Source organism: Doryrhamphus excisus, chromosome 21 (genome assembly GCF_030265055.1).
Source record: "Doryrhamphus excisus isolate RoL2022-K1 chromosome 21, RoL_Dexc_1.0, whole genome shotgun sequence".
Taxonomy (NCBI): domain Eukaryota; kingdom Metazoa; phylum Chordata; class Actinopteri; order Syngnathiformes; family Syngnathidae; genus Doryrhamphus; species Doryrhamphus excisus.
Genome location: NC_080486.1, coordinates 12,793,479 through 12,809,237, shown reverse-complemented (window position 1 = coordinate 12,809,237; position 15,759 = coordinate 12,793,479). Strand labels below are relative to the sequence as shown.

The 15,759-nt window shown below is 48.3% G+C and overlaps 2 protein-coding genes and 1 long non-coding RNA gene across 4 annotated transcripts; 1 reads left to right on the top strand and 2 right to left on the bottom strand.

The window, feature by feature from the left end:
* Window positions 1–28: 28 nt before the first annotated feature.
* LOC131109184 (melanoma receptor tyrosine-protein kinase-like) lies at window positions 29–9,087 on the bottom strand. 2 transcript variants are annotated; one of them, XM_058060888.1, is made up of 27 exons: window positions 8,832–9,087; window positions 5,923–6,074; window positions 5,642–5,849; window positions 5,430–5,564; window positions 5,292–5,360; window positions 4,748–4,866; window positions 4,528–4,669; window positions 4,350–4,463; window positions 4,160–4,286; window positions 3,982–4,055; window positions 3,835–3,925; window positions 3,559–3,758; window positions 3,351–3,483; window positions 3,200–3,290; window positions 2,967–3,124; window positions 2,851–2,883; window positions 2,624–2,768; window positions 2,392–2,514; window positions 2,228–2,326; window positions 1,975–2,160; window positions 1,745–1,900; window positions 1,590–1,665; window positions 1,371–1,517; window positions 1,198–1,295; window positions 983–1,126; window positions 809–902; window positions 29–745 (listed from the first exon to the last, which is right to left on the bottom strand). In XM_058060888.1, exons 1-27 carry the CDS (start codon window positions 8,929–8,931, stop codon window positions 417–419), a joined length of 3,543 nt encoding a protein of 1,180 aa, XP_057916871.1. In that variant the 5' UTR covers window positions 8,932–9,087; the 3' UTR covers window positions 29–416. The 2 variants fall into 2 exon arrangements, with proteins under 2 accessions (XP_057916871.1, XP_057916872.1); XM_058060889.1 differs by having other exon boundaries at window positions 809–899.
* A 1,506-nt stretch (window positions 9,088–10,593) lies between these two features.
* On the top strand, window positions 10,594–15,263 carry LOC131108778 (tomoregulin-1-like). The gene is made up of 10 exons (XM_058060095.1): window positions 10,594–11,170; window positions 12,602–12,711; window positions 12,803–12,932; window positions 13,012–13,038; window positions 13,222–13,312; window positions 13,391–13,539; window positions 13,715–13,762; window positions 13,840–13,960; window positions 14,041–14,202; window positions 14,273–15,263. The coding sequence occupies exons 1-10, from the start codon at window positions 11,044–11,046 to the stop codon at window positions 14,355–14,357; spliced, it is 1,050 nt and encodes a 349-aa protein (XP_057916078.1). The 5' UTR covers window positions 10,594–11,043; the 3' UTR covers window positions 14,358–15,263.
* On the bottom strand, window positions 12,354–13,934 carry LOC131108780 (uncharacterized). Its single transcript, XR_009120534.1, has 5 exons — window positions 13,670–13,934; window positions 13,461–13,557; window positions 13,179–13,310; window positions 12,604–12,865; window positions 12,354–12,518 (listed from the first exon to the last, which is right to left on the bottom strand). It is a non-coding gene; the product is annotated as an uncharacterized LOC131108780 (long non-coding RNA).
* Window positions 15,264–15,759: the final 496 nt, after the last annotated feature.

Genomic DNA, 15,759 nt, shown 5'->3' with positions numbered 1-15,759 from the left:
CATCTAACTACCACAGTGTAAACGACACTCCAGAAATTTGACTTTTAATGAATAAAAAAAACAATTGTGCTGTTTACAAAATGGCTCAACAAACATAAATTAAAGTTAAAAACAAAGCTAGAGGCTAAAGCTACATACAATAAAATGTCAACATCAGTGATGTCAAGCAGTGTCTGGCTCATTGTGGTCAACATTCATACATCAACAACACGAGAACAACTCGAAAGAACATTTTAAGTGCAGTGTGGTCAACAAAGTAGGTGGGAACTCGCTGATCATGTGACTGAATTCATGCACCAGAAAAGACTTGGACATACAAGTCTGTTTTTATTCTGTTGCTGTTGGACGCTAAAACAGCGACTGTACTTGATCTGATTTTACCATCAGATCAAGTGTCAATATTGTCACATTTGGCCCTAGCAGGCAGAGGTATGCATTGTACCAGCCAGGCCCAGGTATTCGTGGTTCTCAGCAGCCGGGAGGAACAGACCGCTGGTACCCATGTTTGAGGGCGTGGCCCGGGGCTGGAAGTCAGCCTGGTAGTCTGGGTTGTCGAGGCTGGCAATGCGGGGCAGTGAGCTTTGTGCTGTGTTTAAGTACTCTGGTCCCTCCTGGACAATTTTTCTATTTCCCGGTCGGAAAGGTAGAGACGCGGCGCCCCACACTGGACTCAGGTCTTCGTAGTTGGGATTGTGGACGTCTGAGGGTCTGCAGGTGAACCCGCTATCAGCCTGGTTCATGTACTCTACGAGCAAACATCGGTGAGTCATGTTCTGGACTTTGTGAAGTGCTGCATGTGTGTGTTTACCGTGGACACTGAGGTCGTCTTTGTCAGCTATGTTGCCAGTCGGGTCGCTTATGTAACGCATGGCAACACTGTTTGTGCGCATAGGATGAGCCTGCTGACACACAAAAGGCGTGTGGCATGTAAATTGGTCACGGCTGCGGTGTAAGATGCATCATTTAAAATCAAGGTTCATACCACGGTGCTGCAGGTATGGTCGCTATGGTTACTGGAGACTTTGTAAGGCAACAGATATTCCTCGGCATCCACCACATCATCTGCGTCATCTGAGCTCAGAAGGCGGGAGTAGAACCTGCTGTCCGACGGGCTGGGAGGGTCACACTGACAAACACAAACTGTTAGCGCCAAGGAGAGATTAAAAGTCACAGAAGTCTAATATATTGCAAACCTACCTCCAGGACCAGGTACCTTGACGGATCCTGTGCCATCTTGGAAAACTCCACTACGAGTTCCCTGAACTTGGGTCGGCTGGACGGATCGATCATCCAACCTGCGGACACAGTTGTTGCTCTTTAGTGGACTCGCCCCTCTGCCCAGTGAGGGTCCTTCATCTCGTCCCGCTTACACTTGACCATCAGCATGTAGACGTCGATGGTGCAGATGGGCGGCTGCGGCAGGCGCTCGCCTCGCTCCAGAACCGACGCCACCTCGCTGGCCGGAATGCCGTCGTACGGCTTGGAGCCAAACGTCATCAACTCCCACACCGTCACACCTGGAGGGAGAATGAAGGGTTTGATTGACAGGTGGGTGGAGTCAGGTAAGGGGAAGGTGTGGCTTTATTTACCATAACTCCAAACGTCACTCTGGTGTGTGTAGGTCCATTGCAGGATGGACTCCAGTGCCATCCATTTGATCGGAACCTGAGGAGAACATGCATCACCTATTGTTGATGCATGTTAGCCTGGCTTAGCGTCACAGCGAAACACAAAAAACACACACCTTTCCTCCGTCAGAATGGTATTCCTTCTCGTCAGCCGTCAGAAGTTTGGCAAGACCAAAGTCTGTGATCTTGACATGATTGGGAGTTTTCACCAGAACGTTCCTCGCTGCCAGATCTCGATGCACCAGGTGGCGCTCCTCGAGGTAGCTCATCCCCTTCACGGATCAAAAGTCAAGCCGTGACTTAGTTTCTCGATAAATCCAGTGGACTTTGTTCTTGCGGCACTCACCTTGGCAATCTGGACGCACCAGTTGAGCAGCCACTGAGCGCCCACGTTCTCTTGGTGGTGTCTCACATAGTCCAGCAGGCAGCCGTATGCCATCAGCTGAGTTACCAGCTGCACAGACGACGTCAGGCAGATCCCCAGCAGGCGGCACACATGAGGGTGGTCCACGCTCGCCATCACGTACGCCTCCTGCAAATAAACCGTGGTCATGCAGCTAGCTGAGACCCAGCAGTGGGAGTGGACGACAGTGGCTTACGTCCAGGATTTCTTTGTTGGCTTTGGGCGACGTCGCCTCTCGGAGTACTTTGATGGCAACTGGGATTTTCACATTCTCGCCATCAGGGATCCACAAACCCTAAAAGGACAGGATGTTATATCATGGGTTGCTAACGCTAAAGAGCTTCTGAAATAGTCTCTCACTTTGTACACGGTCCCAAAGGCGCCAGAACCGAGAACCCTAATCTTCTTCAGCTCCGTCTCTTTCAGCATCCTCAGCAGCGCCTGGTTAGGAGCCTCGCCACTGGGGGTCAGCGGCTCCACCAGCTGCACACACACACACACACACACACACACACACACACACACACAAACACACACACATTATTTTATAGTGCAACCAGCAGGGGAACACAAAGATCAGCGAGTGCTATACCTCTCTCTCCTGCAGGAGGCGCCGCAGAGTCCGTTTCCTCTTGATTTGCCTTCGCCGGAGCAACACAGAGACCATCAATGACAGGAGGACGATAACCAAGAGCCCGCTGACCACACCCACCGCGAGTGTGGAGTGTGAGGAAGCCCTGAGGACCCAAAAAGCAAACATAACTTCATTTTGTTCAGACATGTTGACTTGCTAGAGCCAAAATGGAGTCATGACGCTACCCTGAGCATCCCGCCAGTCCAGGACCTGTGCACCTACACAGAGAGACACCAAGACACCAAAAGTTACATCTTAAGTCACTACAGGTCCTCCATTTGGGTGTTTAATGTGTCCTCACCCCTCGGAGCAGTTCTGGTGACATGACTGGCACTGGCCAGCACTATCAGCGTATTTCCAGATCATCATGTCGCCATCGCCCATCACACCATGAGGGCATCGTGGTACACAGTGGGGGCCATCTTTGAAGTGGGCGCACTGGGAACACTGGTCAGGACCCTGGAGGTGGCAGATGATGAACGGAAGAGTCAAGGTTATGCTTGTAGCAATATTAACAAAATGTCACATCCTGACCGCGCCATAGCAGGTTGGCGTCCCTTCTATCGCAAGACACTCGGCATGACATTCCACGCAGCTGCTGTTCACTTCCACCTCCCTGGGCTCCCTGCACACACTCAGAATGTCAGCGACTGTGTTTGATTGACAGCAGGGGGCGTGTCCTTACCCATGCAGCAGGTTGCACAAAGCCACACAGCACCCCCTGCGGTCAAAGTTTCGGCAGGAAACACACATGGTTGGCCCGGGGCCCCAGCAGCCTTGGTCTGTACACTGCACGTCACAGGTGTGGTTCTGTTGCTCTGCATGGAGACCAGAAGAAGGTTCTGAGATTGTGGGTCAGTGAGTGACGACGGCGATGACAACTTTAAACACACGGCAGAGTTGGGGTGACGCCACGTTTCTCAGCGTGATGGTTTGGTCCGATGATTTGAAGAGGCGGGCCCACTGGTCACTGCGAGTGTAACACAGTAGAGGGTTGTCCTTCAGGGTCACTCTTCCGGCGCTGACCTCCTTCAGGGAACGCAGACCCAACCAGTGCAGATTCTGGACCTTCACCACAGCCAGGCTGTGTTGCCTGAATCAGCGCAATATTGCTATGAAATATGTTGGCCACATGCGGAAGGCAGAGTCCCACTGGGAAAGCCACTTACGCTCGTGTGGTTCTTCCTCGTATGATCTCCAGGTTCTCAAACACGGATAGAGACGTCATGTTCTTGGGCCAGGATTGGATCAGCAGGAATCCTGGAAGACTCAGATTTAGGGCCAAAATCAACAAGGAAGTTCATCTTTTGACCGACCTGTGATTTCCTTTACGGTCCGGAAGTATTCCAGTTTGGCCGGGTCCATGGGCGGGATCTTATAGTGAGCATCGCTGCAGGAACCAATCAGAGACCATGAACAGAGCGCGAGGAATGATGCAGGCTAATCCCAGTTAGCACCTGAGTGAGTGCTAACTTCTTTCTGTTGAGGACTGACCCGGTAAAGGAGGTCTCAATGAAGAAGATGTCGCCGTTGATCTTGGTGCAGTTTCGGAACGACTCGATGTTGGAGGCGTTGATGGCGATGGCATTCACAAGAGACCCCACGCCGACACCATTACAAGCTGGAAGAGATAACAAGAACGTCACTCTGTTTTGTCACAATGTACGTGTGGGGGCGGGGCTACCTTTCGGACACGCTCCCTCACAGGTTCGACAGCGCTGCACGCCATTGTCATCCACCTCGTACATGCCTGCGCCGCACGTGCGCACGCAGGCGCCTCCGGTCACCACGTAGTTGTCTGCACAGACAGACACAACCAACGTGTGAAGCTGCACATATATGTATCTACAGATGTGTCTTACGTGGGCAGGACTTGACGCAGGTGGCACCGTAGGTGAACTTGGCGTTAGGGTTGTTGATGACTTGGTGTGTTTTCAGGTCGTAGAGCTTCTCAGGAGGACACGCGTCTTTGCAGGTCCCGTCGTCATTGAACAACCGGCACGCCTGAAAAGACATCAGGTGTCACGGTCACATGCGCCAGAAGAGGGCAGCCACGCTCACGTTTGAGTCCGGCTCACTGACCAGACAGTCTGTGGCCCGGGGTCCGGTGCAGCCCGCCGCACAGTGCTCGTTACAACAGTCGCTGGGTTTGGGGCCACGACACCTCCGGCTGCACTGCTCAGCACACTGCGACTTGGTGACTAGAGGGAGACGTGCACTATGGTAGGTCATGGTGTATCACGCATGTCATGAGAGCCATGTTTACTGGAAAAGCTCTAATTGTACCTGGGACCTTTACCTAAAGAGCACTTGGCATTAATTGGAATTAAAGATGAGCTATGTGTGAAATGTGAAAACTCATATATAACTTTACAAAGTGGAATGAACAACAGTACAGCAAGTGCAATACACATGACTTTCAAGAGTAGCAACATTTTAAATCACACTGTTGTATGCTGACCACTCATGATACTTCAAATCTTGAGGCGTTAAAAACTCTCTAGGAGGTTAACTACAGCCACATATGTTAATACTTTGACTTGGCGCCAATTAGATACCTACAGGACTGCATGAAATTCATTGGTTGATTGAATTGAGGTGTTCATTTGAAAAGATGTGTGTTTACATTTCTGGCAGTGTTCCGGTCCGACTGCCCAACACGACCCGTTGATACATGATGGATGACAGGGCTCACCTGGAGAAACACATTTGTTAAAAGAAGAATACAGCATTTTATGTCAAGGAAAACAACAACATGACATACAGTTGCGTGCAAACTCGTCCATCTTTAAAAGTAACTTGGGATTGGTGCTTTTATCCAGGACATCCCACCACTGGATTGTGTCCATGTTGCACAGCAAATGATTGTGGGTCATCTTAACTCCTCCTCGAAGAATCTCTGACCATAAGAGAGAGAACATGAAGTGTTATTTGCAGGCAGCAGCCAAGGTAATTCAAACCCATCACATCCGGTACCGGTGAGGCTGCTGAGCTGAAGTTGTCTGAGGCCACCAGTGAAGTTGAGCGTGGAGGACGAGTAGTTCCTGTGGTAGTTGGACATGACCAACAGGGCATACTGACTCTCGTAGAGGTTCTGACCTCGGATCAGCCTCAGGTTGACCAGAGGGACTATTGGCACCTCGTTAATGGCAATGAGTACGTAGCCGCCGACTTCCTCGATGGACTGAAGGCAAACAGGATGGAGGAAAACGTTCAAAGCATTGCTGAATTTGCGGCTTTGTGACATTGACGCCCACCTGGAGGAAGGAGAGGTCTTGGTGCTGCAGAGTGTGCGTGATCTCCAGGTTTTCCAGGACCACGGAGCAGTTGGCATACATCCTCCGCATGTTGTCATAGTGGTTTTCAGGAGTGCCCAGCAAGGTCAGCTGGTTGCTGGCGCCCTGACACACTGACAGAGAGAGAGACTATGTAGTTCCTTTGTTGGCCACACGAGGACGCTCTTTCAATGGAATCAACATATTGACTTTGTCTTCACATATAGTGGAATTTGTTTGATTTCTATACTCGTTCCTGGTGTTTATCTTTAAGATGTCTGATAGGCATGGAGCGTCCCAGAGCGTGTTAAGCACTGTTTTGTTGTGAGAAAAGGAGACGAGGAAGTCGTTAGTCCATGACGGGCTGAGCGTGAGGAATGAAGCCTTTCAGGCTCTGTCTGTTGGTGCGTTTGCTTGCTTCCTGGAGAACAACAAGAAGTCAAAGTGGGACAAAACAACGTCCCCGTCTGGCCACAACTTTTGCTTCCAAACGAAGGACAAGGTATGGCAACGTCACTAGTCAGACGAGACAAGCTGAGCCTCTGTCGTCTCACTGACTCAGCTGAGAAACGGAATGTTCAAGACAAAACACAGTGCGTGTGTGTGTGTGTGTGTGTGTGACAGACAGCAGGTCATCCACCTCCATTACAGGATTCACCGCATCAAAGCCACGCCCCCTCGACTTCACACTGGCAACAAACCTCGGACATCCCGTAATTGAGATGTTTGCGTAGAAAAAGTGAACAAAATGTCACAGTAAATATTTGTGTGGACTTGACCTTTTGACCTTTTGTCAAGGTTTGACAAACACACACGCACGCAAACAGCAGGAGTATAGATTATTGCTGTCTCATGGCTAATGCTAAATGCTAACATGTGACATTTGCCCACGAAGTGGGGCGGGAGGCTACGCCCCCAACTGGCCATGACAACATGTCATTCAGGACTGGAAAGGGAATGTGTGTGTGTGTGTGTGTTCAATTAGCCCTAATGAGCTAGCTGCTGCTGTCAACACTCGCACACAATAACGCACAGTCATCGTGTCAACACTCTTTTCCAGTTGTCATCATTTACCCACAAATCTCCCAATACTAACGAGATGCAACAGCGCTAACGGGCCCTAGTGGTCAAAGCGTGTCACTGAACATGTGACTGATGGTGTTTGTTTGACCGGGTCAACATGTGAGGGTGGGCGTCGTCAGCTTCACGCTAAAATCCATCTTGATAAAAGTCAAAAAGAGAGGCGGCGTCCGAGGGCAACCGTCATATGCACGTTTGTCTTCTTCTGAGCGAGCGAAATGTCCAACGTTTTCGCTGTGTTCCTGAACACGGCCTTTTAAAGGAAGTAAAATATAGCCAACCTCCCGTTTGGTGACACAGTGACCAAACGGTGTCACTGCAGTGATGACTTCAAACATTGCACCCGCCCACCTATTGTGTTTCACCTTGCCTGCGGCCAAAATGATTCACAGTTCATTAAATTTGAAGTGCTTTTATTGACCTCCATTGGTGTTTTGTTTTCATGTGCACTTAGAACCAAGTCAGGGGTCAGACAGACAAAATGTGCAGCGGGATCCACAACAAGAACACAGTGGCCTTGTGTGCTAATCTCTCTCTCTCTCTCTCTCTCTTTCACACACACGTTGCAGGAATGTCTCAGCCAGCTGACAGCCGCCCTGTTGAAAACCCAACTTCATTCCCACCAAAACACACACTTTTATGCACTCCTTAAGCGGGAGCGAACAACTCCAGTTCACACTACATTACCCACAAGGCCCAAGCCGGCATGCAGCAAGCTAAGCAAGCTAGCAGCATTGCCATGTGACACGATGAACGACACACTTTGTTCACTTTCGCAACTTCTGGCCAGTTTGAACACGTCCAACTGCTTTTGCAAGCTTCACACACACACCAACACTGCCTGAACATGTCGGCATGCATGCACGTACCGTACATGTGCACGTGCGCGTCAGCTTCATCCCGCCAAGCGTTGTTGTAACATATTGCTATGCTGTCTTCCCACATTGTCATTCAATGCCATTTTGCTGCGCCGCACCCCACTTCCTGCATGATCCTGTGTGAAATTTTGGAACTGACATCACTGACCTTTGACCCCATGAGCAAGCAGGTTGAACATGCTTGCACTCAGCCTGTTTAATCCCGCCAGCACACTGTGACCTTCAACATTCCCCACATTCCAGCGCTGACAATCCCGCAGGGTGCACGGCTACTGCTAGCCGCTCACCTGCAAGTCCAATACACACATGCGCCCCATCCAAGCCGCCATACTGCAGGGGTATCTTCCAACCTCTGGGACCGTTCTGGACGTTTCCCTTCATGGATGCATCCATCCATATCCGGCTCATGGCTGAGCTGGAGCCTATCCCAGCTGACTCACGCATAATCACAGAGTGGGAACTATCAGCAACGCCTAAATGCAGGCATTATTGCAGTCATGAATAAACTAATGCAGCAAGACATTATAAGCTAATGTTTTCTTTAGTAAATAAAAATTACTAAAAGTTCCATTTCCTGTTTTTGCTTATTTGTCTGTTTTGAAAGAGAGTTCTACATCAATTGGTTGGCAGTGATACATAATAAACATAACATAAAAACCACCCTGCTTTAAACACCTCCTGAGTCTCTCATTGGAATGTTAATTCACTTCATGTCTTTTTTTTTAATCAATATTGTTCCAGGTGCTAGATGACGTCAATCAGGAATTTAATGACGTAATGAAACAAATAGTAAGCATGCAATTAAGCACCGTCATTGCCATTAAATAGTCCATGAGTTTACTCTCATGGGCTCCACACTACCATGTGACGTATGGGAAGTAAATGCCATTAAATGTTGGTGGTGCAGTGGAGCAGTGGAGCGCCTTGCCGTACCTCTCCTGTCGGTTGGGGTGCAGCAACAGCGGTCAAACGTCAGCAGAAGAAAAAGAAGAAACAGAAGAAAAAAGTAGTCCTCCGCCGCACCTCCGCACATCTTCACGTCCACACTCGTCCTCTTCTTCTTCGGGTGGAAGACAAACAACGTGGACCGCCTTCATGTACTTCCACATGGACCGCCACAAGCAACATGGACCTGCGTGGACGTGGAGCCTTCCTGCTTAACAATAATAACAATGTGACAACCTGAACGAGCTGCACTGTGCGTGCACACACACACACACACACACACACACTTTCTCGCATCCACACCCTCCTCCCGCCCACTTTCCCACAGTGAGACTAGTTTGATTGACATCTGGCTTACACAAGTGATTAACACATTAACACACTTTATTACGCTTATTAAGTTAGAATGGAAATGATTTAGCGCAAACTGTACACATAATAAACCTGTTTTAAGTTAAGATTACATCGTGAAAACATAAAAATAAGCTACCACAAGTAAATTTACTGCCGTGACAACACAGAAAGCAATATTTTGCAATGCATTCTGGTACCTGTAGTGTCAGCAATACATGCCTTATACGAGCATGTTAAAAGTCTTTGGATGCTAATGCTAACGGGTCACAAAGCTTTTTGTGTCTCTATATCGATGCTCAACTTGATTTACCACCAATTTGTTTATTTAATCCTTTTTGCCACTAAAGCAAAAACATGATTAATGGCCTTCACTGATTGGTGTCAAATTCAAGACAAATGGGGAGCCAACAAAAAACAGAACAAGTTGTCATTCCGTCCACGTTGAAAACAAGCACTTCATGAGTCCTATACTGTGGAAGAAATCCATCAAATGAAACATGCATTGTTTACAACATCAATTAATCATGAATGCACTTTTCGAATAAATCATATATTATGGATAAATCACTTGAGCGGGCATGGGACCAACCTGGCTGGAATGTATTCCAAATTAAATGTGAAGAAGACAGGTGAAGAATGAGGGAGTTGACTAATGAGCCCTGATGGCTTACTAATTGTAAGACTTAACAATAATAAGACATGTTGAGGATTAACTCAACAGTGTGTTGAATCAATATTCCTAATTAGATGGCTCAATGCCTGCAGGCCTCGGCTTAGCCAGAGACAATGTCTGTTGTGTGAAAAGAAACAAAAGAAAATCTTTGCGATCAATAAAGTTAGCTTCTTTAAAACCACCACCTTTCCCACAACTCTTGACTGTGCGTGATGGCTGACAATTTAAAAGGTCAAGTTGAAAGCCATAGAGTCCAACCTACAAATTGCAATATAACACATGAACCATTATTTACAGTCAATAAACATGATGGTCCATGAAAGGAGGTGATTCTATTCAAGTGAGTGACATACAATGAAGGACGGGGAGCTAGCGCCCTCTTGTGGTCGACGTTATATGACCACGCGGCAGCACTTAGTTTCTTTGAAAGGTTTTTAAACGTATTAATTATTAGGTTCTTGTTTATGTTGATTATGTTGAAATTGACATTAAGCGTCAGATATGAATGCAGTTTATTTATCTACATCGTTTATCTATGTAGTATTGCAAGCCTGGGCACATTTTCTGTGTTGAGTAAGTGATTTAAATAAAAATGTATAATGTTTATTATTGTTTTTTTGTGTGACGTCTTCAGGGGAGCACCTGGAGAAAGGCGACGTAATGACGTCATCACGTGGTCTCGCTCTGGGAATTATGGGAGGGGTCTGGCACTGGTCACGTGACCCGGGCCTTTGTTGATGAGGCTCGTTGAAAAAGAAGAGGAGGAGGACAAAAAAGGTCCCAAGCGAGCCTCTTCCGTGCATCTTCCCGGCGCACCTTCACTCGGCTTCGGCTTCCATGCTGCTGGTCGCCGCAAAGGACCCCTCGCTGGATCTTTGAGTCCGCGGCACTCCGCGCTTTCTCCGCGCCGGCTTGAGTGCGAGGCAGCGCGGCTGGGGGATGGAGGCAGAGTCCCGGCTGTGAGGGGCTGTTTTCAGGGAGGCGTGGGGGGTCGCTGCTGCGCTTTGTTGTGCGTCCGCTTTGTGCTCATCCTTCTCAGCCATGAAGCATTGAAGGCCCGCGGACATCTTGGATGTTTTGCTCAACGTTTTATTTTGCACAAAACCTCTTTCTTCTTCCTCCTCGTTTGACGTCATCTGCTCAATTTCTCACCCACTTCTTCTCACCTCCATCATGGCTCCTCTTGCCTCCTCCTGCCTGCTGCTGCTCCTGCTGCTCCTTCCTGCAGCCCAAAGCAGCAACCCTCGTGGGGGAGGATCATCTGCCGACTGCGGCCCAGGGAAGAACGCTGAATGCCCAGGTGAGACGCACACACCCAACCACCTACCAACCCATACTAGGCCCTAGGTGAGGTCAGAGGTCACCTCCTGTCATCACACATCAGGGTTTGTGTTGCCATGACTACGGCACCTTTGGCCTTCTGTGGTGAGGAGAAGGAAGATTGAAGGTCAGGCAAGCTGCTTTCATCCTTAAACTGGACGCTATTTTGGAGCTAATTACAGACTGGAGGAACAGGGCGAGGCACATGTGTGTGTGCGTTTGTGTGTGTGTGCTCGATTTGCAAAACACACACTGTGGTCGTCACGTGCGGCAGGACCTCCGTATGAGGGGCGGAGCGATAAAATGGTGGTTTGGTGACGTCCATGGGACAGCTGGCGGCCTCTTGCTGGACAGCGATGAAGAAGGAGCGAGGAGATGATAACAGAGGAAATGTTTATTTCAGGCTCCTCCCCCTTTAGGGAAGATGAACATCCAGTCTCGTTCCAGGTCATTGACTTGTCAGCCTCTCCGAGTTCTTGACTTGAAATGATGAGACATTCCCCTTTGCTTCCTCGGGATGTGAGTCGCTTCCTGGTGGCGGTAACGTGACACTCAGGTGTCTACTAATTACAAGGGGGTGGGGGGGGCAAGGTCACAGCCCCTCTAATTAAGACACACACAAGGATGTGCAGATGCAAACATTAGCGAGATCTCCAAGCATCACTTGAGGTTATTGTGTTGGTTATGGAGGCTGGAATTGCTCATGTTTGTTTATGGAGAATTGTGAATGCGGTCTTCAGGTTCCTTCATCCACCAAAGGAGAGAAAGTCCATCATTTGAGGATTGCTGTGTCAGCGAGCCCAAGAATTCAACGTCGGTGTAGTAATCCATGAACATGTCTATGTGGAAATTGTTGCTCACACCTTTCCAGAAACAAACGCAACTTCCTTTGGAGAGCGTGCTATGCTGCAGACACCAGTCCACAGGAAACAGGAAACCACTTTTGGAGAATCCACAGATGTTATTCTCTGTGTTTATTAATTGGGAATTACAACCACTTATTAAGAGGGGAGTTCGTCATTCCCCTTCTTCATATTCACGATGGTCAGGATTCGGGCAGTATGTACACTTTTTGCACATGCTCAACCTCTTCTCCGTTTTCTGTTATTTTTGTGGCAGCATCATGGCATAGCATAACATAATACTACATTTGGGGGGTGGGGGACTCCATCTTTACAGCTAATGTTTGGAAAACGGAAGAAAAACATCCTTTTTGTGTGTACAGTGTTTGCGATGGAAGCAATATCACTCACCACTTCCCAAGAAGAGTCCAAGCCTCGGAGGGCAATCTCATGCTCATTCGCTTTTTTGGTGTGGTGATGGATTTCCTGCCAAGGGATAGCACAATAAGCGTGACATAATACAGATGGATGAACATCTCACTCTTGTGACTTTAATGTTTTGTTTTCAGACCTGTCCGACAAGAAGAGCGATCTGCGGGTCTGCGATGCAGGCACGTGTCGTTTCGGCGGAACCTGCCGCGACAACGGCGCTGACATCAAGTGCGTCTGTCAGTTCCACGTAAGTCCACACCCTGTGATGTGCGCATCATTCCTTTCCCAGCCAGCGTGTGGCAGCAGAGAGCGTTAAACCAGCGACGTTTGCTTTCCAGTGTCACAAGAAGTACATCCCTGTGTGCGGCTCCAACGGAGACACGTATCAGAATGAGTGCTTTCTGCGGCGGGTGGCGTGCAGGAAACAAAGAGCCATCAGCATTGTGTCGGAGGGGCCCTGTTACCACGGTAACACATGAACACACTCTTAAATCAATAAGCTAGCACCCATGTTGACGTGATTGCTTGCTTCTGTCTCGTTTGACAGATGGAGCCTCTGGATCTGGAGACGGAGGTAATCTTTATGTCAGGTGTAGATCCTAATAGATCCTAAATGTCCTAAATGTCCCAAATGACATTTGTAGCGCCCCCTATGGGGTTGTGCTGACATGTTGAGCTGTGTCAGAAAAGTCAGATCCAGAAAAGTGAGCTTACAATACTTGTTGGATGTTGACGATGACGTCTTGTGTGTCTGTAGATGATGAAGGTTCCGGACGCGGTAAAAAAGGATCCAAATGTGGGAACTGCAAGTTTGGTGCAGAGTGCGATGAAGATTCTGAGGACACACTGTAATGGCAAACACACACACACACAAACATCAACAACAATAACAACCACCACTGATGTGTGTGTGTGTGTGTGTTTAGGTGCATGTGTAACATCGTGTGCAACGGTCACAACGACAACCCAGTGTGCGGCAGCGACGGCGTTACTTACGAAACGCCGTGTCACGTGAGAGAGGCATCCTGCCTCAAGCAGCTGAAGATTGACATCCGACATGTGGGACGTTGTCAAGGTAACCAGAGAATCACGTCTCCAGGGCGAAAAAAAAAAAAACATTGAGGATGGAGGAGGGGAAGCACAAAGAAGAAAATGAAAGTGATGAATATTGAATGACAACATGACCTCAATATGAGTACACGTACCTGGACCACCATCTCCGTTGTAAAATTCTTCTTCTGTGGTTTTAGATAAAAGCAGGAAGGATGACGGCATGAAGATGAAGCCAGATGTTTTTGGTAACTAAATCTTCTATAAGCTCTTCATGATTTCTTCTATCCGACGGTCGTCATCATTATCATCGATTTTCTTTCAGCTGTGCCCAAACCTGGCGAAGGCGAGGGCTTTGGGGAAGTCTCCACCCCCTGTCCTCCAGACCACGCCCTGATTTGCATACACGGCCAGTGCGAGATGAGAAACAACCAGGCCACCTGCAGGTAACACCCAGCATGATTGCTACATGTAGTTATTGTGGGGACGTCCATTACCAAGACGCCGCTGATATGAACGCCCGCAGGTGTGAGTCGGCGTACGGCGGCCTGCAGTGTGATGAGCTTCTAGACTATAACATCCTCTACGTGGTGCCAAGCGGTCAGAAGCTGCACTACGTCCTCATCGCCGCCATCATTGGAGCCGTCCAGATTGCCATCATCGTGGCGGTGGTCATGTGCTTCACCAGGTGCGGACATTGCCTTGGCTTCCAGATGTTAAAAATGATGTTGATGTTCACTTCCTGTGTTGTCCTACAGGAGATGCAACAAGGCCAAGCGTGGACGGAGACAGAAGCAGCATTTGGGACACTTCCCATCGGGAACGTCGTCCAGGATGATGTAGCAGATCTTTGCTCCCAAACCTTTTTATCCAATACACTTTTTTGGTACCACACAGACTGACCACTTTTTTAAAGCTCCACTTTCGGTGCCTCTTTTTTTCCTTTTTGAGATTTTTTTTCAATTCCTAAGGGGCCTTATTTTTTTACCTTTTCTTTTGGGACGGGGTCGATTTTTGGTTTGCCAGCCGGCGCAGACGACCTCAAACACTGTGGATGTTCCCTTCGGTTGATGAACTTCTTTTCTTTGCACGCAAATGCCTCTTAGCTTTTGTTTACATTTAGAAGGAAGCGGCACGTTTTTTTTTTTTACTTACTTTGAAAACTTTGTAGCACACAGTGGCCATTTAAAATGTCTATGCTATTTCTAACTTTATTTTAAAACAGCAGCCATCTTGTGAGCAGATAAACTGTCAAAGCGTTCAGCTCTTGAACGCACTATTCACCCACTAACAGGCCCAAAGTGCTGCGTCTGGCGCGGGGGGTGGGGGGGGTGGGGCTTGGGTCGGTGACATTCATCTCAACTTTAGAACCAAAATGCTGTTTTTGTACTCTCTTTCCAGTCCCGAGGTCCAAACTGATGTGTACAGTTTTTTTTAAATTGTCACGTAACGCCATTCCGGAAATGGACTCAATTGTGTTTTCTTGGTGTTTTGTCAAGATGATAATTTTTAAAGATTTTTGATCCACTTTCTTTTTCTATTTGATTTGTAATGTCGGTACCAAGTGTCCGTGTTGGTCGTTCCCTTGTGCTAGAAGAAGCAGCCGGCTGAGGCGGTTCTGCAGTAGCTGTTGCATGACACAGTGAAGTGCTTGTTTAGTAGAATGTTCTAGAATTAAATCACCATGGTTAAAAAAAAAAAAACAGCATTGTGTCGCTGTTTGATTTCTTGCACGAGAGCTTTCTGGTGCAGCAATTGGGGGTTCTACAACCAAGTCCACCCATCTGGGTCACAGAAGCGTTAAAAACAAGCGCTCCTGAAGGGCGTTAAGTATAGAAGTAGGATAATTTTAGGTGTCAGCTGGTGCAGGAAGTCCCCCTGTCTCCTCATGGTCGTCATTCTCTTCGTATTCCCATATCTTCCTCCCTTCTCCTTTGGCCCAAATGCCTTCCCGGTTCTGGAAGCATTCTAGAACCATGCCCTGGCAAAAGTCCAGAAGGTTTTGTTTGCAGTAACATTCCCAAAGGAGCCACAAAGGTGGAACACTACTCTGGGCGGGATTAGGACCGCAGAGTGAAAAGGTGACGCTGACAGATGGATGGCGTAGGGGGTTTCCGTTGGCCTGACCCAAAGGGGGGTAGGTGGGCGGGTGGCGTGGATGCTATTTTTAGGATCCGTGGTGATCATTTGTTGTAATGGTTGTCTGACGTCCATGTAATTTCTTCTTCTACCTCACTGGAGGTGG